Raw genomic sequence first — 23,666 nt, 5'->3', positions numbered from 1 at the left:
GAAGTCAGTGGTGCACTGAACAGAGAACCCATGCCTGGGCATACCCTTCCCACTTAGTGCAACAAGTGCAAAAGGAACAATTTGTCACATCGAGAGGGATGGGTATGCCTAGACGTGGGTCTTGTGCTCTCCATCTGACTTAAGTATTGTGTTATCCTTGATAAATCTTGCTCCAGATATCTATGACCGATTCCGAGCTGATATTAACTTACCAGTCTGGTTAGAGATTTCACCCAGAGGACATGGAACACAGAGGAAACAGCAGATAGGTTCACCTTCTATAACAGCTTTCCTGAATCCAGGCATACAACTTTGAGAACACACAGAGTCAGGGATCTGAAAATGTTACAAAGTTCATTGTTTTATATCATATTTTGTTTTAATTTTTTAATACATTGGCCCTCAAATCCTAAATATCTGTCAGAATGTTTCCAGCACTACATTCCATCTAGAAACCTGTGATCATCAGGTGCTCGTTTGTTTCAGTTCCTAGGATCAGAAGTTACAGAAGGGGAGGGCATTACTTTTCCTTCCTGGCTGGCAACGCCTGGAGCCACATTCCTTCAGTACTCAGTCACACAAGTTCCTTGTGCTGTTAGTGTTGATAGGTTCCTTGGAGCAGATGTCCTGCTTTAGAAATCGCCTACTTTCTTCAGAAAAATGTATCAGTATTTAACACCTTAGCAGCTATGGAACGTCCAGCTCCAGTGCTGGACGTTCCATTGCGCAGGTGCAATTCGAACGTTCAATGGCCGACGGCAGCACTCCCGAGGTAGTGGTGCCGTCGGCCGCCTAACGTGCGCAGCACCTAAGGTGCTAAAGGCCCTCTGTTAACATCTTAGTATGATCTGCAGGTTTCAATTCAGCATAGGCGCAGCTTTTCATCCTTTTAACTCAATCTATTGAGTCCTATAACAATGGGCAACATATGATATCTACTGTTCCCCGAAATGGTAAAGCTTTATTCTAAATTCCTAGGTAAAAAATCATTTGTATTATAATGATGAGTTGAAACATATACATCCCGTTCGTATTCATAGGTTTATTGATATTTCCATTAAATGCCTTTTTTTAGTTTCCTGGAGTCAGGGAAAGTATGCATGTTTTCTGGATATCATTTGTTGTATTAAGAGATGCTTCTAATACCATTTATCCACTTAATATTGTTAATCGCTTACTGCATAGTTTTGCTCAAAATCTTGGAATATTAATATACATGCAAGAAACCTCTGTATGACACATTCATACATATTTAAGATCAATACGATGCACTCAAGAAACAGAAAGAGTTGAGGCCACTTTTCTAAATATTACAGCACTCTCCCTCTGTAAAGGAAGATTTCTTGCTCACCCTCACCCACTATTATTTTGACTTGTAGGAGTTTCTTGCTTGCAGCCCGAAACGGTTCATTGACGATATTTTTTTCATCTGGAGGGGGGCAGAAGATCAACTCCGTGAATTCATCGAATGGCTCAATGCGGCGGACGCCAATTTGAGATTTACCAGCCATATGAGCAGATCTAAAATAGAATTCTTAGACATCTGGATTGAACATCATGAGAACCTCATTAAGGTATCTCTGTACACAAAACCTACGGCTCGGAATACCTTGCTCCAATATGCCAGCTTCCACCCGCGCAGTCAGAGGGACAGTATCCCCTACAGCCAGTTCCTTCGCATTAGAAGGAACTGTACTGACCTACATGACTTCCTGACCCAAGCAGACATACTCCAAGAAAAACTCTGCGTCCGAGGTTACCCACCAAGATTGATCAAAGAGTCGTTCAAACGAGCCAGGTACACTAACAGAGAAGCTATGTTTATGGAAAGAGACTCTGAGAAACCAAATCAATTAGTATGCGTGACCCGTCATTCCGAAATGAACCACAGAATCAGGCAAGCTATCAATTCTAGTTGGCACATCCTAAACTTGGAAAATGAGAAGACACACTTGAACCGCCCTATTTTTGCCTTCAAGAAAAACCCTAACCTGAAAAATCACCTGGTAAAGGGCAAAATACAAGAAATACCAGTAAACAATCAAACCGCCATAACAGGACTGGACCCAATATATGGCAATCACAAATGTGGGACGTGCCTTATTTGCCCACAAGCCATCATTGGTGAGACTGTGAGTACCAACAATCGCACTATCTCTGTTAGACGTAACACCACCATGACCAATTGCCGCACCAGCAACATCGTTTATCTAATACTGTGCCCGTGCAATCTCCCATATGTGGGGGAAACAGGCAGAGAATGTCGGGTACGAGTAGGGGAGCATAAGTCCAACATTAGAAATCAAAAATCGGCAGCCACGTTGGTGGCCCATTGGCTCGAAAAAGATCATAAAGAATCTGAACTTCGCTGGTTTATCTTGGAAAAGATTAAAGCCAGCCCAGGAACTGACCCGGTATGCCTCCGAAAGAAACGGGAGGTATTTTGGATTTTTTATCTGAATACTGTAGAAAAAGGACTAAATGAAGAGTGTCCTTGGCACCAGGCATTCCTGTAAAAATACTATCTGCCTACCTGATGTTAAAATCATATAGAGAATGGAAGGATATCAAACAGTTGACGAACCTGTAGACTTCATATATATGTGGTTCCTGCCTTATTAACAATATAAGAGAGACAAAAAAAGGAATTACTGCTATGGAGTTCATCTTCATGCTGTTTTTGGTCTCTCCTTTGGCTGAATCCGACCTGGAAATGTAGATTTGACATTGGTCGCTGTATAATTAGGATAATCATCAGGCTTGTTACTAATGTTTGATAGCGCACAGCTTGTTTACCCAATATGGCCATATCATTACTTCCAACAAGGCTGGAAACTAACGTGTCAGTGCACTATCAGTTTACACAAGATGGCGGCTGACCGCTGTATTGGTGGAATGAGTCCGTCGTTGATAGTCGCGCACTACGAACACAGCTGGTTCAACTTCCCGGGAGGCGCGAACTTTCCCCTATTTAAATATGGCAGGAAAGGACGAAAGGCGAGAATCCTGTCTCGCGCTGCAGGCCGACCGGTGCAGTCGGCGGAAACCCATTTGATGAAGACGGTCCTCGTGTCTAAGGTATTTGAAATTGATTGGCAGTCTGGAGACTAGATAGTAACGGATATTTGATAGATATTAAAGGTTCCCCTTGCTTGTTATCTCGCCACTAGGCATCCCTTCGACCCGTCCTCCGGTGTGACAGTAAGCCGGGTGAAGAAATAGACGGAACTCCATTGAAAAACGCTATCCACACTTAGAAGGTAACTTTCGTAGGTGGCTATGTGGCTATGTTGTTTCAAACAGGACCGGGTTTATCATGTTAGTAATGGGCTCCTCCTCTTCCTTTTTGGTAATCGCAATCAGGAATTTAAGCGACTTGTTGCTCGGTTTGGTAGAAAATACAGTACGAATATGCGCACTGGCTTTCTCGATATTTATATATTACATGCATAAGTCTCGATCATGTTTATATATAAAAACCTTCGGGATGTTTCACAGTTATACGCTTATCTCATCCCCTGTAGAAATTTTAACTGACAGTAGCGTGTCGTCTCTAACCTTCGGAGATATAGAACCCGGATATTGCTTCTCAGATCACCCTGCATTCGATTAAAATGCCACTGGATTTTGCCTTCTGGTCAGTGACACACTCAGGTAAATACGGCTAGGCAACTGACCGATTTAACATTTGGACTATATAGTCAAATTGGGGTCTAATGCTAGCATGTTCTGTCTGCCCTACTGGGAGCGGGCTGGAAGCAATTAACGTTTTCTGTCTTCCCTACAGGAAGTGTCCTGAAGATTATTAACCCCCTGTGCCGAAAAAAGTTTACCCTATTTCTACTATCTTCTGCGTTTATTATTTCAAGACACTTCAGGTACACTGTGCTAGATTTGATATCTTGCTTATGATAAAATGAGATTAGCCAATAAGACCCGCATGATAACCTTTTGAAATACATCAATCTATTTACTTGTGATCTGGAACTATCTCAATAATTACAACGAGCTAGTCTAATCCTCCACGGAAGGAACCTTGGGATTAAGATAAAAAAAACCATAGGCCCGTTATGATATAGAGACTATTGATCTAAAAACATGTTACACCCAGAAAACTGTTAGATCAAATATATAACCCTACCATTGCCTCGATGTATAAAGATGTAAATCTATCTCCACTACAGGATCAATACTTCTGAAGTCCAGTCTATCAAAGTTAAAAACATTAGCCTTCCAGTGCAGCAGAGCCTACTACACTCTTGTGGTTCCCCCTAATATAAATATACACAGGTAAATATCTTTATGTATGTTTGACTAAACAAACTAATAGCAAATATTCTCTACAAACAAGTAGGAATTAATTGTTCGGTCCACAGTTTAGACCCACAATTCATACTGATGAACTATACAAAACTCGTTTTTTAGGATTCTGGGCCTTACATTAATAACTTGGTCATGTGTGTGCAAGAATGGAATATGTGTAGAGTCTATAAAATATATGTATGTATGAATGCTTTCTTGAAATATGCTCTACGGTTCATTTAGTCGAGGCTATCTCTATGCCTTTCTTAGATTCCACGCAATAGGGAATCTACCCTATGGAGTGTTCCTAGGTAGTTTGACATTGCACGGCTACAAAAGATCAACATTATGGATATCGCACCTATATTCTATGTACCTTTAAAATGTTAACATGAACTACAATAATGCAAAGTATATGCTGGATGTATATATCTGTTTGTTTAGCATTACATGTATAGAAAAAAGAAAACTGAGACCTTTTGTACTTTCTATTTTTCAGATTTTATACTTGTGTCCCTCCCAGTATACTGTCCCTAGCCCTGACGAAGGTGTGGCCTTATCGGCCAGTCACCGAAACGCGCGTCGGCTCTTGTCTCCAGGAATACGGTTCTTAGTCCTAAGTACATCAGGACCCGTAGTTAAAGTCATCTGCCTGGACCAACATCTCGATCCATGCAACATATTAACCATCTATGTGTTGCACACGCCAGGATTTAAAAAAATGAATGGAAGAATGAAAGTTGAATGGTAGCACATGAGGTTGAGTGAGAATACAGATGAGTAAGTGTGATAGTGTGGTTGAAGTGTGGCTGGTACTGGGTAGGTTTGAATGTAGTACTATTTCCCCTTCTGTGGTTGTTTCCATATCAGTGTATGTCTTTTTTATGCTCTAAATGTATCATGAGAAACTAAAATACAATTCACTTTTTATAATTTTGTTACCACAAAAAAATAATAAAAACATATATTTTTCTAATATATCTTGTAGAGCCTACTTGAATTGACCTTTTGTCTGTTGTGTGCAATGCAAACTTCTAGGGTTATCACCCCGTTCTATATATCTGTTGGACCCTCTAGTTAGGGCCTTTATATCCTAAGGCAGGGTGTTCTCTCTTGCTCTATTCACAGTTGCAGCCCGATTTAGACATGCGGTTTTAAAATGGACATATAAAGCCAACATCTTTACTTACATCGCACTTTATTGTGGATAACAATGGAAATCTGACTGCACCTAAAAGCGGATTTTATTGTAACCAAACATCAACTAATAAGCGTGCTATAAAGAATATCAAATTGGTACTTAAAAACATAGGACTCAACATATAATCCCCAGCTCGCTACAAAGAAAACCAAATTGGGAATTAAAAACACAGGAATAGGAGGAGGAGCCAAGATGGCGATCGACAAGGACGTGTAAGCTCCCGGCTCCGTGTGCCTTTTAGCCCCGCAAGACGATCCTGAGCACGAATTTCGCATTAAATGGCAGCGGGGCGAAGGCGAATGCGCGCAGAAGCCAGACGCGCGATTCCGATCTCTCAGCCGGCCTCGCAGACGGACATATTGGCGGAGTTAATCGATGTCCTTCCACTGCCCTGCGCCGTGCCCTAGACTGTTACACAGGGCCGGGCACTGACTCATCAGCGGCGGCCAGCGAGTCCTGGGCGGAGTCGGCCCACCGGGAAGCAGCAACTCCGGATCGGTCTTCTCTGAGGGTGCCCCGGCTGTCGCTAGCGCGGCTGGAGTGAATCCTCGGAATGATGGCTCGGTGGACCTGAAATTGACTGCAGAGTTCGAGAGGTGAGCTCTCCGGCTTTGTTTACTATCCCGCCCAGCTATCGCTGACCGCTCCCGTATTTAAACCTGGGATTGAGTCGGACAAGAGATGGCCGCTGCCACTGTTTGCTTTATGGGTCCACACTTTGGAAGCCCTTGAGACCCCAGCAACGGTCTGTCTGAATCGATCCCGGCCCTGCCCAGCCTTTGTTCATCTGTCCAGCTGGTAACGCCTAACGGGTGCCTGCATAAGATGGAGTATCACACCCTGTCCACTGATGTGTTACGTGAGGGCGAGTGTGAGGCGCCGAGTGACTCTTCGGCGTGGGGACTTCAGCCTGTGCTGTCCCGCAGCGACATCCTGGTGGCCCTGCGTGACTTTCAGTCTGTTTGGAGGGAAAGCTGTCGGGTGCTTGATGGAAGGCTGGACGGTATTGCGACCACGCTGGGGCAACTACGTTCGGATGCCCCCTTGACTTGCAAGGAATTGCCCCCATCTGAGTTTGAGGAGGATCATGTGGTTTTGCTTGAAAGATGGGGGGACTGGACGATCCCGGATTGTGTGGATGTCTGGGGCGGGTTGCCCACATGTTTCCATTGTTACGGAGGATGCCTTCCCCAGCCATGGATGATGGCCCCGTCCGCTACAGTGTCGCCGATGACTCAGACACTGATTCAGCTACTGTTGCCTCTTATGACTGCCGACTCTTCCCATGCCCCTGTATCTCGGCGATGGTATGCTTTTTCAGCCTTGGGACTGGGAGTGATTATCTACAATGGAGGAGACTCTGTCTGTGGCCAACGTCTTCCATTTTGTGATGGTGAGCTGCCAGGCGTGGATATTTTCTTTTCTTTTGTCTGCTGAGTCGACATCTTCTCTGCGGGCGTGGAGTGGGGGACTTACAAAAACGGGCCAGGGCTAAGTGTTTTCCGCTAGTGTTTGATGTCTGTGCAGCTGGAAGAGAAGCGGACTAGCGAGTTCCTACGACATGCTTAATGGCGCACTACATGATGTTTCGCCCCCATTTTATTGTATTAAGTGACTGTATTATTTGGTTGTTTCTTTTGGGGTGGCGATTATACTAAAGGCAGGGGAGACCGGGAGCCTGTTGGGTTTGCCCTTCTCCGGTATTATGTTAACTCTTTTTTCTTTTCCTTTTTCCGACTCTAAATTTCGGGCGACAGGCACACTGCTAGGGGGGGGGGGGGGGGGGTAGGCCGTAGCCTCCGCATGCGTGCAGGGTGGGGTGTTGGGGGGTGGGTTTTCTGTTTCGTTTCATTTTCTATGGGCCTTATTTCTCTCCTCTCTTCCTGGTTCTTCTTACTTTTTCTTCTTCTCTTGGGTCAGTACGGTGGTTAGGTGTAGCGCTGCTCATTATTTCCGCTGTTAGTCCTGTCACTAACGTTGGTTAAGGTGTTCTACGTCCATGGGGCGGGCAATGACCAGTATGTACTGTGAATATGTGCTATCATCCTGATAAGTATCTTTATCTGCTGATTTTTCGATTGTTACCCTTCGTTTTGTTGATAATTGCTGTGATCATTGCCTGCTATGTGCTTTCGGTGGATTGGATGCGTCTGATCCTTCTTATCTACAAAACTTTTTAAAAATTAACCTAACTTCTCCTGTACCCGGCGGTCCCTTTTTCCATACGTCATGTTTTGGACACTTGCTGCTTTTCGTCTCTGGGACTGCTGGGCTGTTCTATCCTTGCTTTTTTGTGCTACCAGTCGATTTCGAGGCCGGCCAGTATGGTTGTGGGCCCGTACCTGTATGCTTATGTTGCACAATAAAGGTTTCAAAAAATTTTAAAAAAACACAGGAATAAGCACATAATCCCTGGCTTCATAATCTGGTACATGATACTAAGGCAAAGCCAATTACAGTTAGATGTCCTCTACTGAAATTCTCTAATTAGAGTATGAGTTATCAGGAGTAAAATATAATAGCTCCTCCCCAATTGAGAGGTATATTTAAATTAGATTTTCCTACTAAAATGAAAACCCAGGCCTTTGTTAACCCTAACAAATAAAGGGAAATTAGCGGTTTTACCAGCCCCTATAAACATAGAAATGTATGTATCTGAAATGTATGCTCTAGGACATTAGAAAATGAACTGTATCGGTTGCATAGGAATCTTGTATTCAGTCTCCAATCAATTATTGCCTTCTGATTGTCACCTTTGAACACAAATACAAATGTACGATCAATTGTCATGTACTAGGGAGGCCTTTATTCAAGTAATTCCCTTTGGCACTGTTACCTTTCTATTATAGGAGATTAAGACAAAAAATATTTTTTCGTGAACTATGATGTACCCACTCTAACCTATTGTGTCTCCATTTTTTAGGGAGATTATATTGACCCCTGTACTACAACAGATACCAAATGTAGTCTTGATAAAGGTGGATAAAATTGTGGAAAACCACCGAAACGCGTTGACGCACCATTTTTGTATAATTCACGACTCGGATACCCCTGTTGATACACTGTACTGTGGTGTGCATAACACAGGTGTCAGAAATAGAGTTTGAATATACATCTAGTATTGTACGAGTTCAATGTCTTACTGTTTTCTGTCTCCATGTATCAATCTTGCTGGTCAATATTGAATGTCAATCATTTTTATTGTTCCTTTTTTTAATAATCTGTGTCAAGTGGTTCTCTTATTGTCCACTTTTTTAACACTTGTATTATCAATAAATTGTAAACAATTCTTTTTACATACGTGAATCTTGGTATTGTTTTTGACCTTCAAGCTCTGTTAATTTAGTTCTGTTCAAGGGAATCCCTCCTTTACTCATCGGTTGGTTAACCCTACTTCCCTTGATTTTCGTTAAGGGGTACCTCTCACATTTTCCTCCCTGCTTTAGAAATCGCCTACTTTCTTCAGAAAAATATATCAGTATATAAAGGCCCTCTGTTAACATCTTAGTATGATCTGCAGGTTTCAATTCAGCATAGGCACAGCTTTTCATCCTTTTAACTTAAACTATTGAGTCCTATAACAATGGGCAACATATGATATCTACAGTTCCCCGAAATGGTAAAGCTTCATTCTAAATTCCTAGGTAAAAAATCATTTGTATTATAATGCTGAGTTGAAAACATATACATCCCATTCGTATTCACAGGTTTATTGATATTTCCATTAAATGCCTTTTTTAGTTTCCTGAAGTCAGGGAAAGTATGCATGTTTTCTGGATATCATTTGTTGTATTTAGAGATGCTTCTAATAACATTTATCCACTTAATATTGTTAATCGTTTACTGCATAGTTTTGCTCAAAACCTTGGTATATTAAAATAAATGCAAGAAACCTCTGTATGACACATTCATACATATTTAAGATCAATAAGATGAACTCAAGAAACAGAAAGAGTTAAGGCCACTTTTCTAAATATTACAGCTGTCCTGAAAATCAACCAATCAATAAATCAATAATCTTTATTCAATCATACAATGGTAGGTCATAAAAGAAACACATTTATAAAAACACAGTATTAAAAAGACAATATACTAGGTTGTAGGATTAGCAAATAAGATAGATAAACAAGTGAAACATTACCACAGTATTTGATAAATCTGATAACAACATTTCCTCAATATAAATCTGATAAAAGAAATCCCACCAACAAATAAACAAAATGAATTTGCTACTAAAAGGGGGCAAATTGTTTAGAGCCGGAACATATGATACAAAGATACAAAGTCATATCCTGTTGCTATCATCTAAAACATCGTGCAGTGGCGTAACGAAACTTGAGGGGCCCCCCTGCAAACTACATGGAACCCCCCCCATTCTCCATGCCAGTCTAGAGCTCTCAGGCTAGCGACCCGCCATACTGCAGGAGATGCGGGGCTATTGTTATGCCACTGTCACCAATACAGCAGTTATAAGTAACACTGGATGGTGGAGTTAAAGTTTGGGCTTAGTCTGCCAGCAGGCTATCGTAGGTGGTGGTCCATTCATTACAGGGTCCCTGCCATCAGTACGCCGGGGAAATTTGCCCAATTTTAGGTGGGTTTCCTGATGCAGACTACAGTCATAATATATATCTGGCCCACTCATTGTTCAGTTTTGACAAAAGTGCATCCACTGCTCCTTCTCGTTTCCATTTTAAAACATTAGACAATGCAACAATGCAGTCTTTCAAAAGCAGATGTAACTACAAAGAGCAGATTTTGATAATACATTTTTATTAGTAGACAATAGCAATCTTAAGAGGCATTGCATAGCTTCATACACACTTTGACCCCAATTCCATCACAGTCTCTCTCTGTCAGTCAGTCTCTCTCTGTCAACCAGTCAGTTTCTCTCTCTCTATCTCTCTGTCAGTCAGTCAGTCTATCTCTCTCTTGGTCAGTCAGTCTCTCTCAGTCAGTCAGTCTCTCTCTCTCAGTCAGTTTCTCTCTTTCTGTCAGTCTCTCCCTTTCTGTCAGTCAGTCTCTCAGACAGTCTCCGTCTCTCTGTCAGTCTCTCTGTCAGTTAGTCAGTCTCTCTCTATGTAAGTCCCTCTCTCTCTCAATCTCTCTCTCAGTCAGTCAGTCTCTCTCTCTCTCTCTCTCCCTCTGTCAGTCTCAGTCAGTCATTCTCTCTCTCTCGCAAGCAGCCAGTCTCTCTCAGTGAGTCTCTCTCTCTCAGTCAGTGACTCTCTCTGTCAGTTTCTCTCTCTCTCACTCAGTGACTCTCTCTGTCAGTCTCTCTCTCTCAGTCAGTCTCTCTTTCTCTCTCTCAGTCAGTCATTCTCTCTCTCTCTCTCTCTCTCAGTCAGTGACTCTCTCTGTCAGTCTCTCTCTCTCTCCGTCAGTCTCTCTCTCTCTGTCGGTCAGTCTCTCTTTCTCTGTCAGTCTCCCAATCTCTGTCAGTCAGTCTCTCTGTCAGTCTCTCTCTCTCTCTGTCAGGCTCTTCTCTCTGTCAGTCTCTCCCTCGGTCAGTCAGTCTCTCAGTCTCTCTCTCTCCTAGTCTCTCTCTCTCTCTCAGTCAGTCAGTCTCTCTCAGTCAGTCATTCTCTCTCTACCTCAGTCAGTCAGTCTCTCTCTCTCTGTCTGTCAGTCTCTGTCAGTCAGTCAGTCTCTCTCAGTCAGTCATTCTCTCTCTCTCTCGCTCTCTCTGTCTGTCTCTCTTCATCAGTCTCTCTCAGTCAGTCTCTCTCTCAGTCATTCTCTCTCACAGTCAGTCTCTTTCTCTCAGTCAGCCTCTGCCTCTCTCTGTCAGTCTCTCTCTCTCTCTCTCTCTCTCTCTCTTTCTCTCTCTCTCTCTCTCTCTCTCTCTCTCTCTCTCAGTTAGTCAGTCTCTCTCTCTCAGTGAGTCAGTGTCTATCTACCTCAGTCAGTCAGTCTCTATCAGTCAGACAGTCTCTCTCTCTGTCAGTCTCTCAGCCAGCCAGTCTCTGAGTCAGTCAGTATTCAGTCTCTGAGTCAGTCAGTCTCTCTTCTCTCTCTCCACTCTCTCTCTCTACTCTCTCTCCACCCTCTCTCTTCACTATCTCTCTCTACTCTGTCCACTCTATCGCCACTGTCTCATTCTCTCTCCACTGTCTCTCTCACCACTCTCTCTCCACTGTCTCTCCACTCTTTCTCCACTCTCCCGACTCCTACTCCACTGTCTCTCTCTCTATTTCCACTCTCTCTCCCCAACCTCTCCACTCTCTCTCCACCGTCTCTCTCTCTTTCCACTCTCTCTCCACTGTCTCTCCCTCTTTCCACTCTCTCTCTGTTAGTCTTTCTATCTCTCACTCCACTCTCTCTCTCCACTTTCACTCTCCCCACTCTCTCCCCAATCTCTCTCTCTCCCCACTGTCTCTTTCTCTTTCCACTCTCTCTCCAACCTCTCCACTTTCTCCACTCTCTCTCTCCACTCTGTCTCCACTGTCTCTCTCCACTCTCTCTTTTCTCTCTCTCTCCACTGTCTCCCTCCACTCTCTCTCCACTTTCTCTCTCTCCACTGTCACCCTTCACTCCCTCTACTCTCTCTCTCCATTTTCTCTCCATTCCCTCTCTCCCTCCCTCTCTCTACTCTCTTTCCAATCCCTCTCTCTCCACTCCCCCCACTGTCTCTCTCTCCACTGTCTCTCCACTTTCTCTCTCCATTCTCTCTCTCTACTGTCACCCTCCACTCTCTCTCCACTGTCTCTCTCTTTAGTGTCTCTCTCCACTTTCTGTCGCTCCACTCTCCACTCTCTCTCTCCACAGTCACCCTCCACTCTCTCTCTCCACTATCTCTCTACTCTTTCTCCACTGTCTCTCTCCACTTTCTGTCTCTCCAATCTCCCTCTCTACTTTCTCTCCACTCTGTCTCTCCACTCTCTCTCTCCACTCTCTCTCCGCTCTCTGCCTCAACTCTCTCTCTCCAATCTGTCTCTCCAATCTTTCCACTGTCTCCCTCGACTCTCTCTTCACTCTCTCTCTCCACTCTTTCTCTCCACTCTTTCTCTCCACTCTCTCTTCACTCTCTCTTCACTCTCTCTCCACTCTCTGTCTCCACTCTCTCTCTCTCCACTCTTTCTGTCCACTCTTTCTCTCCACTCTCTCTTCACTCTCTCTTCACTCTCCCTCCACTCTCTGTCTCCACTCTCTCTCCACTGTCTCTCTCTCCACTGTCTCTCCACTCTCTCTCTCCACTCTCTCTCCACTCTCTGTCTCCACTCTCTCTTCCCACGCTCTCTATCCACTCTTTCTCTAAACTCTCTCTCCACTCTCTGTCTCTCCACTCTCTCTCTCCACTCTCTCCACTGTCTCCCTCCACTCTCTCTCCACTGTCTCTCTCTCCACTCTCTCTCTCTCTCCCCCCAATCTCACCACTGTCTCTCTCCACTCTCTCTCCACTCTCTCTCTCCCCACTCTCTCCCCAATCTCTTTCTCTCCCCACTGTCTCTCTCTCGTTCCACTCTCTCTCCAACCTTTCCACTTTCTCCACTCTCTCTCTCCACTCTCTCTTCACTGTCTCTCTCCACTCTCTCTCTTCATTCTCTCTCCACTGTCTCCCTCCACTCTCCCCACTTTCTCTCTCCACTGTCACCCTTCCCTCCCTCCACTCTCTCTCTCTCCACTTTCTCTCCATTCCCTCTCTCCCTCCCTCTCTCTATTCTCTTTTCACTCCCTCTCTCTCCACTCTCCCCACTGTCTCTCTCTCCACTGTCACCCTCCACTCTCTCTCTCTCCACTCTCTTTTCACTGTCTCTCTCTTTAGTGTCTCTCTCCACTTTCTGTCTCTCCACTCTCAACTCTCTCTCTCCACTGTCACCCTCCACTCTCTCTCTCCACTATCTCTCTACTCTATCTCCACTGTCTCTCTTTCGTGTCTCTCTCCACTGTCTCTCCGCTCTCTCTCTCTCCACTCTCTCTCCGCTCTCTGCCTCAACTCTCTCTCTCCAATCTGTCTCTCCAATCTTTCCACTGTCTCCCTCGACTCTCTCTTCACTCTCTCTCTCCACTCTTTCTCTCCACTCTTTCTCTCCACTCTCTCTTCACTCTCTCTCCACTCTCTGTCTCCACTCTCTCTCTCTCCACTCTTTCTGTCCACTCTCTCCCTCCACTCTCTGTCTCCACTCTCTCTCCACTGTCTCTCTCTCCACTGTCTCTCCACTCTCTCTCTCCACTCTCTCTCCACTCTCTGTCTCCACTCTCTCTTCCCACGCTCTCTAGCCACTCTTTCTCTAAACTCTCTCTCCACTCTCTGTCTCTCCACTCTCTCTCTCCACTCTCTCCACTGTCTCCCTCCACTCTCTCTCCACTGTCTCTCTCTCCACTCTCTCTCTCCCCAATCTCACCACTGTCTCTCTCCACTCTCTCTCCACTCTCTCTCTCCCCACTCTCTCCCCCATCTCTTTCTCTCCCCACTGCCTCTCTCTCTTTCCACTCTCTCTCCAACCTCTCCACTTTCTCCACTCTCTCTCTCCACTCTCTCTTCACTGTCTCTCTCCACTCTCTCTCTTCACTCTCTCTCCACTGTCTCCCTCCACTCTCCCCACTTTTTCTCTCCACTGTCACCCTTCACTCCCTCCACTCTCTCTCTCTCCACTTTCTCTCCATTCCCTCTCTCCCTCCCTCTCTCTACTCTCTTTCCACTCCCTCTCTCTCCACTCTCCCCACTGTCTCTCTCTCCACTGTCACCCTCCACTCTCTATCTCCACTCTCTTTCCACTGTCTCTCTCTTTAGTGTCTCTCTCCACTTTCTGTCTCTCCACTCTCCAATCTCTCTCTCCACTGTCACCCTCCATTCTCTCTCTCCACTATCTCTCTACTCTGTCTCCACTGTCTCTCTTTTCTTGTCTCTCTCCACTGTCTCCCTCCACTCTCTCTTCACTTTCTCTCTCCACTCTTTCTCTCCACTCTTTCTCTCCACTCTCTGTCTCCACTCTCTCTCTCTCTCCACTCTCTCTCTCCACTCTCTCCCTCCACTCTCTCCCTCCACTCTCTCTCCACTGTCTCTCTCTCCACTGTCTCTCCACTCTCTCTCCACTCTCTCTCCACTCTCTGTCTCCACTCTCTCTTCCCACGCTCTCTCTCCACTCTTTCGCTCCACTCTCTCTCTCCACTCTCTCTCTCCACTCTCTCCACTGTCTCCCTCCACTCTCTCTCCACTGTCTCTCTCTCCAATCTCTCTCTCTTCACTCTTGCTCTCCACTCTCTGTCTCCTCTCTCTCTCTCCGCCCTCTCTCTCTTTCCACTCTCTCTCTCCACTGTCTCCCTTCACTCTCTCCCCACTCTCTCTCTCCACTCCCTCTCCCCACTCCCTGTCTCTACTCTCTCTCTCTCTCCACTCTATCTCCTCCACTCTCTCTCTCTCTCCACTCTCTCTCCCCACTCTCTCTCTCCAATATATCCACTCTCTCTCGCTCCACTCTCTCTCTCCAATCTTTGCACTGTCTCCCTCCACTCTCTCTCTCCAATCTCTCCACTGACTCCCTCCACTCTCCTTTCCCTCCACTCTCTCTCTTCACTCTCTCTCCACTCTCTCTCCCTCCACTCTCTCTCTCCACTTTCTCCACTCTCTCTCTCCACTCTCTCTCTCCAATCTTTCCACTGTCTCCCTCCACTCTCTCTCCACTTCCTCTCTCCACTCTCTCCCCACTCTCTCTCTCCACTTTCTCTCTCCAATCTCGCCACTCTCTCTCCACACTCTCTCCACTGTCTCCCTCCACTCTCTCTCTCTCTCCACTCTCTCTCTTTCCGCTCTCTCTCCCCCCTCTCTTCACTCTCTTTCCACTCTGTCTCCACTCCCTCTCCGCTCTCTCTCTGTCCATTCACTTTCTCCACTCTCTCTCTCTCCAAGCTCTCTACTCTCTCTCCACTCTCTCTCTCCACTCTCTCACTCTCCACTCTCTCTCTCCACTGTCTGTTGGGACAGCAAACAAGGTGTATTGCGCTACCATGGCACATTACCTTTAATAAGTTCAAGTAAGAAGATCAAGACCCAAGACGTCTTCAACAAATATAGCGATTTTTGCCTTAACACTCACATAACGCTCTTTGCAGAACAGCACCCTTTCCTTGTTATCGGTCCTTGTTGAGAGTTACTTGTGTCAACAAATATATAAGAAGGTGGGAATGGGAACAAGCGCCCGAGCCCAGAACCTAGGCATCCAGAACAGTCAGCCACCTTCGCACTATAATGTCCCCGCCTCTCATCTTCAACCAGAGCAACACAAACGCAACTTGGCACACTGAGCTCAATTATTAAACACGCCTGACTGAAGGCAGACACAAAGTAGTGTGCCTTCTAACAAGAGTGCTTACCTGAGGGCACCATTTTGCTGCCTCGTTCCTTCTCACATGAGCATTGCCCTGGAGAATGCTGTCTCTGGGCCCCCACCCCATCCTCTTTCCAGCTCTTGGCTCTGACTGCAGAGAAACAGTGTAACTTGTTATATTGTTTCTCTTCAGTCCTGCCCTGGGTCAACTGGAGGGGCTCAGACCAGGCTGCAGACACTGCAGCTGCTTCAGAGCCTCTCACAGATCTGATCTCCACCGAGGAGCTGGGTGGCCCCCTTCACCTACTCACGACTGAGGGCCCGTCCCACACCGCAGGGGCTGCGGGGGTGTTTGTTACGCCCCTGACATCATGATTTTCCTCTGGCCTAACATACCTTACAGAAAGCAGCCAACTGAATAACAGGTGTCACAGTCTTCAAGATCTGATAGGAAAAGAGCTAAGAGGTCCTATGCTTGGTAAACTCATATCTCCGTAACAGGGGCAATACATAAACCCTAGTGAAAGGGAGGTAGTATTTTCGAAAATATATAATGTGTAGAACAGTCTGGGGTGACTGCTCTTCACATGGGTAAGCACATATTTCTGCATGGGAAAATTACCCTTGCTGGAGTATAACCAATGAATCAATCCTAATCTAAACCGGGTCAATAACATTCACTACCAGACATTCTGAGAAGTGTGGAGAAGTGTGGCTCAGGGGTTAGAGGCGGCAGACCTGGAGCTTGAGTTCGGCCCTGGACCAGGGTTCAATTCCCCGCCTCGGCGGGTCTTGGGCTCAAAATTCCACGGACTCGTTAATTCTCGCTCCGGTGCCTTCTCGACTCACGGGTTCACACTCTGCGACTCTGGGCAATAGCTTGCTTAATCTCTACAACGGCCCCTCGCGGTGGGATGCCTGGCTTTCACCTTGTGGATACCCTGCCAGGGTTATCTCACAGGGGAATACCAGGACGGGTTCCCTAAGCAAGCGCGGAGATGCCCCAGGGTAAGTCGTGCGCTATATAAGTTTCATTCATTTCATATAAGTTTCATTCATTTCATTTCAATCTGGGCAAGAAACAAATAAGAGCAACCCTGGCTGACATCTGTATCAGACAATATTCTCTCACAGCTGGCTCCATTAGTTCTGCTGCCTCTTTTGTGGACCACCTGTGCCTAAGGAAACAGTCCTTAAACCAGTCTTTGTATTTTTGTTAGTGATGGTCTCTGGTTTTTCAAATAGATGCACACAACCCAAGGCTATGGTTGTTTCCTATATATATTTTAACCCAGGGGTATTCTGACAAGCTTATAGGAGAGGCAATCTCTAATAAATCCATCTTCCTTGTTTATCCAAATTGAGCACCAGATTACCAATGGGGCTGCATTTATAAGGTCTTGCACATATTCTCAGCCTATTTCCTGCTGCAAAGAGAAATGTGGAGTCAAAGGGGTAACTCCCAACAGGGGACGGAAAAAATCTATTTTTTTCCTCTTGGATAACACCTACATTTATGAAACCCTAAAACCCCGTACCATAAGTTGTGGTGGGTAAGCATTTGATTTTTTGTAGAATTTTGCCCAAGTAAAAAAGTGGTTCCAGTAGCACACCGAAAGTTAGCCAACCTATTCTTAAGACAAGGGGACCTGGAAGAAGCATCTTAAAATACCAACACAAGGTATGAAACCAAACTCACCCTTTATAATTTACTTCCCTTTATGTAAAAGTTGCAAGTTTAAGCATTGCTTGGCCCACACACCATAATAAATGCTTTGGAAAAGTTCATTTCCAAGTCAAGCCCTTTCATGAATGTCACAAAGCTGGAAATCAGCTTCTTAAGGGCATTTGCCATCCTAGTCAAAAGCACTGTGTAATCCGCAAAGATTAATGTGGGCACAGCTCTATTGTCAACCCACAAGCAAACTGGAATGGCATGGAGAGCAAATAAATGATGAGTTTAGGCCCAGATCCCTGTACTGGGGTCAAGGTATGACATTGTTCTGCATTTTGTCCATCAATTGTTCTTTTTGCATTTGTCACCCCGAGTGGGAGGGTATGCCCAGACGTGGGTCCTGTCCTCTCCATGCCACTGGAGTCAAGCTATCTTGGCTGATGAGGGCTGAAAGCCCAAAACTGGTCCTAGGAGGCTTGTTTCCAGTCCAGGGAGGACCTGGCCTGGTGGTTCAGGCTGGACTGTTCCCATTGTGTGCAGGGTCAAGACTAATTTGCATATGGCTGGGTCCAAACTGGAATGGCATGGTGAGCAAAAAAACTATGGATTTAGGCCCGGATCTCTGTACTGGGGTGAATGTATGACATTGTTCTGCATTCCATCCATCAATTGTTCTTTTTGCTTATTGTCAACCCACTGTACATCTGCCCCAGGAGTCACAAGTCTCCTTCCAAGCCACTGATATAAAGTAAAAATTGAATGGGGGCAATAACACAACCTTGTTGTACTCCACGATTAACTTTGAAAGATGGAATGCACTCTCCATTGTCCCTATTTCTAATGGAATCCGAAAGGTCCAGATGAAGAAATCATAAAAAGAATCAAGATCCATTTCAAGGCCCAAGAATACAAAAGCATCCCATAGTTTAGATCTATTAACCCAATCGAAGGCACTCTATAGGTCCATAAATATGAGTTGCATGGATGTGCCCTTTGCTTATATGTATTAGGCCACAAGCAGATGTATATTCATACACTGCTCCATAGTCCAGAGACCCTTCCTGAAGCCGTATTGTGCTGGGGATGTTTCAACATGACTATTTTACAGGTAGAATCAAGTGAAGATATTCGGCGGTAAAACCTTGGATCATGGCATTTCCCTTTTTAAAGATGGGTACAACTACAGAAATGCAAAAGGAAGAAAAACTCCCACCCGACATTTGAAAACAAAAACACTGGTAAGAACAGGAGAGCAGAGCCAGGGGTACTCTTTAAGGATATCCAAAGGGATTCCATCTGGCCCCGGGCGCTAGTCAAGGGGTAATATAAATATCTTTGAGCACCACTTCTTCAGAAAGGGAGAGGGTCATTGGAAAGGGGCATTCTACCTGCCCCCTTCCCGAATTGCAGCATTAGAAATGTAAATGCCAGAAAAAGGTTCTATCCAGGCAACAGAGGTGATGTGGACCCTAACTTTATCTGGGTGGGCCCAAAGGCAAGACCAGCATGAACAGCCTTCCAAAAAACCTGGGAATCCTTATTCTGACATGCAAATACAATAGTTTCCCATGTTTAATCCTTAAAGGCAGCTTCTTTTTTTTTCATTGCTAGAGTGTAGGCTTTCCTGCGTGCTGAACACTCACAGCTTGCAATAATCGTGGCAGGGTGGTTGGGGAATTGCGCGGGGGTTTATGCGGGGGTTTAAAATAAAAGTAAAACTAACCTGACCGGGTCCCACGTTTTCCTGCTCCTGAACAGGAACAGGAATGCTCCCTCCCCTCCTGTAAGCCAATCACAACTCTGCAATGGCAGCATTAGACGTTATCAAAGTCACAACTTGCATGTCCTTACACTTTGCTATCACAATTAGTACCTGGCAGTGCCTGCGCCATCTACTTGGGTCGCATACATCCTACAGTTCAGCTTGATAGGTTTTCTGCACTCTTACCCTCCGTGGTCAATTAGTATCTCTGTGGTTGGGGGCATGCATGGGTGTTTATGTTTCAGGCACCACATGAGGATTGCCTCACAACGCCGTTTGCTTTAGCTGATGCTCAGTCATTTCCACTGCAGCTTTCCAACTGTGCTGCCCGTTGATGTGATTCCTCATCATCATAGACATACTAGTCTTGGCCTTACTCATCAACACCAGGACCACGCATGATTCATTCCATCCTTGAATCCAACTTACGGTGGATCATATCTTGATGACAGTCAATGTTCAAATTACCTGTATTTGTGTAGGTCCTTGTTCACTTACCACAAAGGTCCTATCCTAACTGTCAAACACACCCATCTAATACTTCCCCTTTAATTGTGCAGGCTGTCCTTGTTTTCCTTTTGTCCTGAGTAAGACCCTCCATGACCACTAGCAATTTGCACATTTTGGGTCGAAATGTTGACGCGCCTGTCATAATCGTCACCCTATTCTCTCTTCTCCATGTCCAAATGAAATTCAAACCCCAAGATTAGATTTTCATAGATCTATGTATCTTGGGATAGACGACATCTGAATGATCATTTTTATCCAGCACTTTATCACTGTATATATCTTGTCCACAACCAGCACTTTTATGCACCATGTCACCCTAGCACTTGCGCTGTTTTATTTGTTTATTATTTGTGACAGCCTCTTAGTGTCATTTATACACTACAAAATGTTAAAAGAACAAAACGTTATTCTTTCCTTCAATATAATTAGGCTATCTAGTTTTAGGTTTAACCCTAGAATAACTGATAAAACCCCACCGGAAGGGAAATAGCCCTCACTAGTGTAAACATATAAACACTGAAAAAAAACCTGCACAACCACAAACTAAATGCTATTCAGAGAAAGGAAAAGGAGAGTGAAAGAGTCATTTTTATTTCTTCCTGAAGGCACCAATACAATGTAACTTTGTTATATAAGGTAGCAGTAAGAAAGACTGGGCTAACATTATTCTGCTTGAGTTTTGTTATTTGAGATGTCACTAAAATATTGTTTCTTCTTCCTTTTTCAGTTATGTATTCTCTGGACTAAAGCTACAGGGGTTAAAAGCATGTTTTAGGTGTTTTTATTTATTTTATAAACTGTGGAAAATCAGGAAATATCAAAATCATATGTGATTTTTTTGCTACGTTCGACTCTTTCACTGAAAGGAAAAATGTGGGTTTCATAAGAATCTTTCCCAATATGTACCATCACATTTACCCACAGAAAATAGGTAAAAACCCTTGATACATCAGACTCCTTTTCTAGTGAGTCAGTTTGGATAGTAGGTGAATTGCCAAACACCCCAAGCTTTAAACATTCAATGCAAGTTATAGTGACAGATATATGTGAAAAGAGTGCAATCACAAAGCATCTGGCATACTGGTGAAAACATGAGACCAGACTTTTGGAAAACATGGAATGCAGTGTCACTTGGAATTCTGCTGCAAAAAGTTCTTACCAAGTTTAACAAAGATTGGAGTGATAGTGCTTGTATTTGCAGTGAGTCAGCTACATATATAAAGAAGCTGTGTGATGAACTGTCAAAATCAATATCTGAGCTGAAGTGCTTCCCTGAAAGAGATCCTTGCCACTATTTAGATGCTATGTGAAAGCATATTTACAATCTTCAGACTTAAAAAAGAATGCTATTGACTTTTTAGTCCATTCTGGTGCACTGTTTTGTTATGTGCAGAAACTAAACACAAATATTTCTCATGTTGTGCTTTGTGTGGGATCAAAGAAAGAATCAACCCAAGTGTGTCACTTAGCTGGTGGTTCTCAGTCCTAGAGACCATGAATTCTACATTATCCATGTGGCAACCATTTATATAACTTCTGGTTTATGATGATGCCAAAGACAAGAAATGTGAGGATCTTTGGTCACATATTGATAGTGATTTGAAAAAAGTACACCCTACTTCATTCTACGATTTTTACAGGAAAGCATGACTGCTTTAGTGGACATATTAATAAAAAAACTAGAGTCTGAAAACAACCTTGTCCACCAAGTGTTCAGCATAAATGGTGTAGATGTGAACAATCTCCTTTAGAGTACGCTGGGCAACACTTTTATGGACGTTAGCACTGCAACATGTTCCATGTTAGAGTGCTTGCCACTGGTAAGCAAAGAAATGTTGAGGAGCAATTCAGGAACTTTTATTTTACAATGTATGAGAAATAGCCCTTTACCAATTATGGCATTTGAAGTAAATGAAGCCTCACTGTGGTACTCTGCACAAGTTACAGATCCCTTCTGTAAAGGGAAATTTTCACCAGAGTTTCATAAGAGCTGCCTCATTTTTGACCGCTTTAATAACTGTGAGGGCATATGCACCCAGTTCAACGAAGCGTTGCAGAACCTGTCACAGAGAATCACAATCTTCAGGTGCACCACTATTGGCATGGAAAGCAATGAGAGTGGCCAGAGTTAGCAAATTGTGTTCAGGCTATTTTGGTGTTGCTTGTCTCAATTGACAATGTTGAGAGGGCCTTTTCACAGATAAAAGTTTACATGGGAAGGAAAAAGCAAGCGTGCAGGACCAAAAACTCACTGAAGTATTATATGGTGTACTACGATAAGTTTGGTTTGTAAAAATGTATTTGGACCTCATATACACTGTACGTACAGGGTCTATATACCATGCACAAACAAACATGAAGAAGCATATATATATATACATACTAATACAGTTAATACTATTTAATACATAAGATTGCCAATATTTATATAAATGTAGGAATAGTCCAATCATCAAAATTAAAGTGCATTTAGTAGTGTACCACAAACTCAACAAGCTTATTTTCAACATCAGCAGAAGTCATCACCTAAATCATTTATATTCAAGAGAGGGCCATTCTCCTAAATTTAAGTGCAAATGCAGATTCATTTGAGCTCAGGAAAATACAATTAAACAGATAGAATTGGTACGATTAACTAAAGTACAAGTGCAAATTCACATATACTTTACAATTCTTTCCTTCAAAAGAAGCGTACATACATCTCAAAAACTAATACTTGAGATAAAAATACACATGGCGAGCATCACCTGGAGAATAATACTTAATCCAGCAATATCATAAACATGATAAAACTATCCCTGTAGATCCCTCTCCATTAGATTGAAAAAGTTTCCAAACCGAAACAAATTGCTTATCAGCTCCAACCCTTTTTTGCATAAACTTCTTCATAAGCTCTAACTTGTTTAATTTTTTTATACCATTCAATAAAACTTGCAGTTTTTGTTGTCTTACAGTTCTGCAGAATCAGGGTGGCACACCAGAAAGGAGATTGATAAAAACATTTCCCCCCTTTTGTTAAAACCTGGTTTGGGCTTTGTTTTAATAGGCCAAACAGTGCCACCTCCGGTTCTGGTTGTATATTGCTTGCCAGAGTATGGCTAAGCCCAGCGCATAATTCCACCCAGAAATGACTCAACTTAGAGCATCCACAAGCAATATGGAGCCAGCTGCCCTCACCAGCTTACTGACAGCAAAAACAAGTATTTTCAATCTTGGGATACATTTTATGAAGGACATATGGGGTATGGTAAGCCGACCATCAGGACAGGAAAGCCATCCTTTTGAAATTTGCAGCCCTAAGTGCCTGATTACCGTACTTCGAAATCACTTGCCATTCTCTGATTGAGAGGTTGCAGGACAATTCATGTTTTATTTTTTCCAGAACATTAGTCACAACAGGAGGCTCCCCTTGATTTTGATAGTCTTTACCAAATCCCTATACCTATTAATTCAGTTCTAAACAAAGTTGAAAGGACCAAAGGGTTGCCTATGTTGCTTAAAAGTACATTTTATCTTTCAAAGAACTTATCTGGAGGAAACTAAAAAAAAAGGACCCTACTCCTGCTATGACACAAATGTTTGAATAATTGTTCAATTTCGTTATTGTTGTGTTTTATTCAGTAAGAAAGAAAGCAATTTTGTACCAGACGGAACCAGCATTACTACTTATATAACCACCTCAATTGTGACCGGATCTATTTTAGGTTCCAGCGAGGTTTGGAGCATTTACATCGCCTTCATTATTGCCCCAGGGAGGACTAACTGAGGCCTACTGAGGCCTCCAGACTAGTGGGTCATGCCTCTTATCCCTGAGGAGTACTGGGGACTGCATATTTATCCATTTAGTTTGATTGGTGTGGTAGGTTTCCCTTGGGTTGCACCATTCCTCTAGCTCTGTGCTTTTGTCGGGACTGCTGCCAGGGAGTCTCTACTTCTCTTTGCACTGTC

The 23,666-nt window shown here is 44.0% G+C and overlaps 1 protein-coding gene across 1 annotated transcript in view; it reads right to left on the bottom strand.

The window, feature by feature from the left end:
• The window catches only part of LOC147678511 (extracellular calcium-sensing receptor-like), a 104,725-nt gene that overhangs the window by 1,743 nt on the left and 79,316 nt on the right, over positions 1-23,666 (bottom strand). Inside the window, exon 5 of the mRNA XM_086945658.1 lies at positions 213-336. Within this exon, the coding sequence (XP_086801784.1) occupies positions 213-336 (124 nt within the window). The remainder of the gene's footprint in view (positions 1-212; positions 337-23,666) is intronic.

This window comes from Lissotriton vulgaris, chromosome 12 (assembly GCF_964263255.1).
Source record: "Lissotriton vulgaris chromosome 12, aLisVul1.2, whole genome shotgun sequence".
In the NCBI taxonomy this organism is placed as follows: Eukaryota; Metazoa; Chordata; class Amphibia; order Caudata; family Salamandridae; genus Lissotriton; species Lissotriton vulgaris.
Note: the sequence above shows the minus strand (reverse complement) of the source record. Positions and strands in the feature narration are given on the sequence as shown.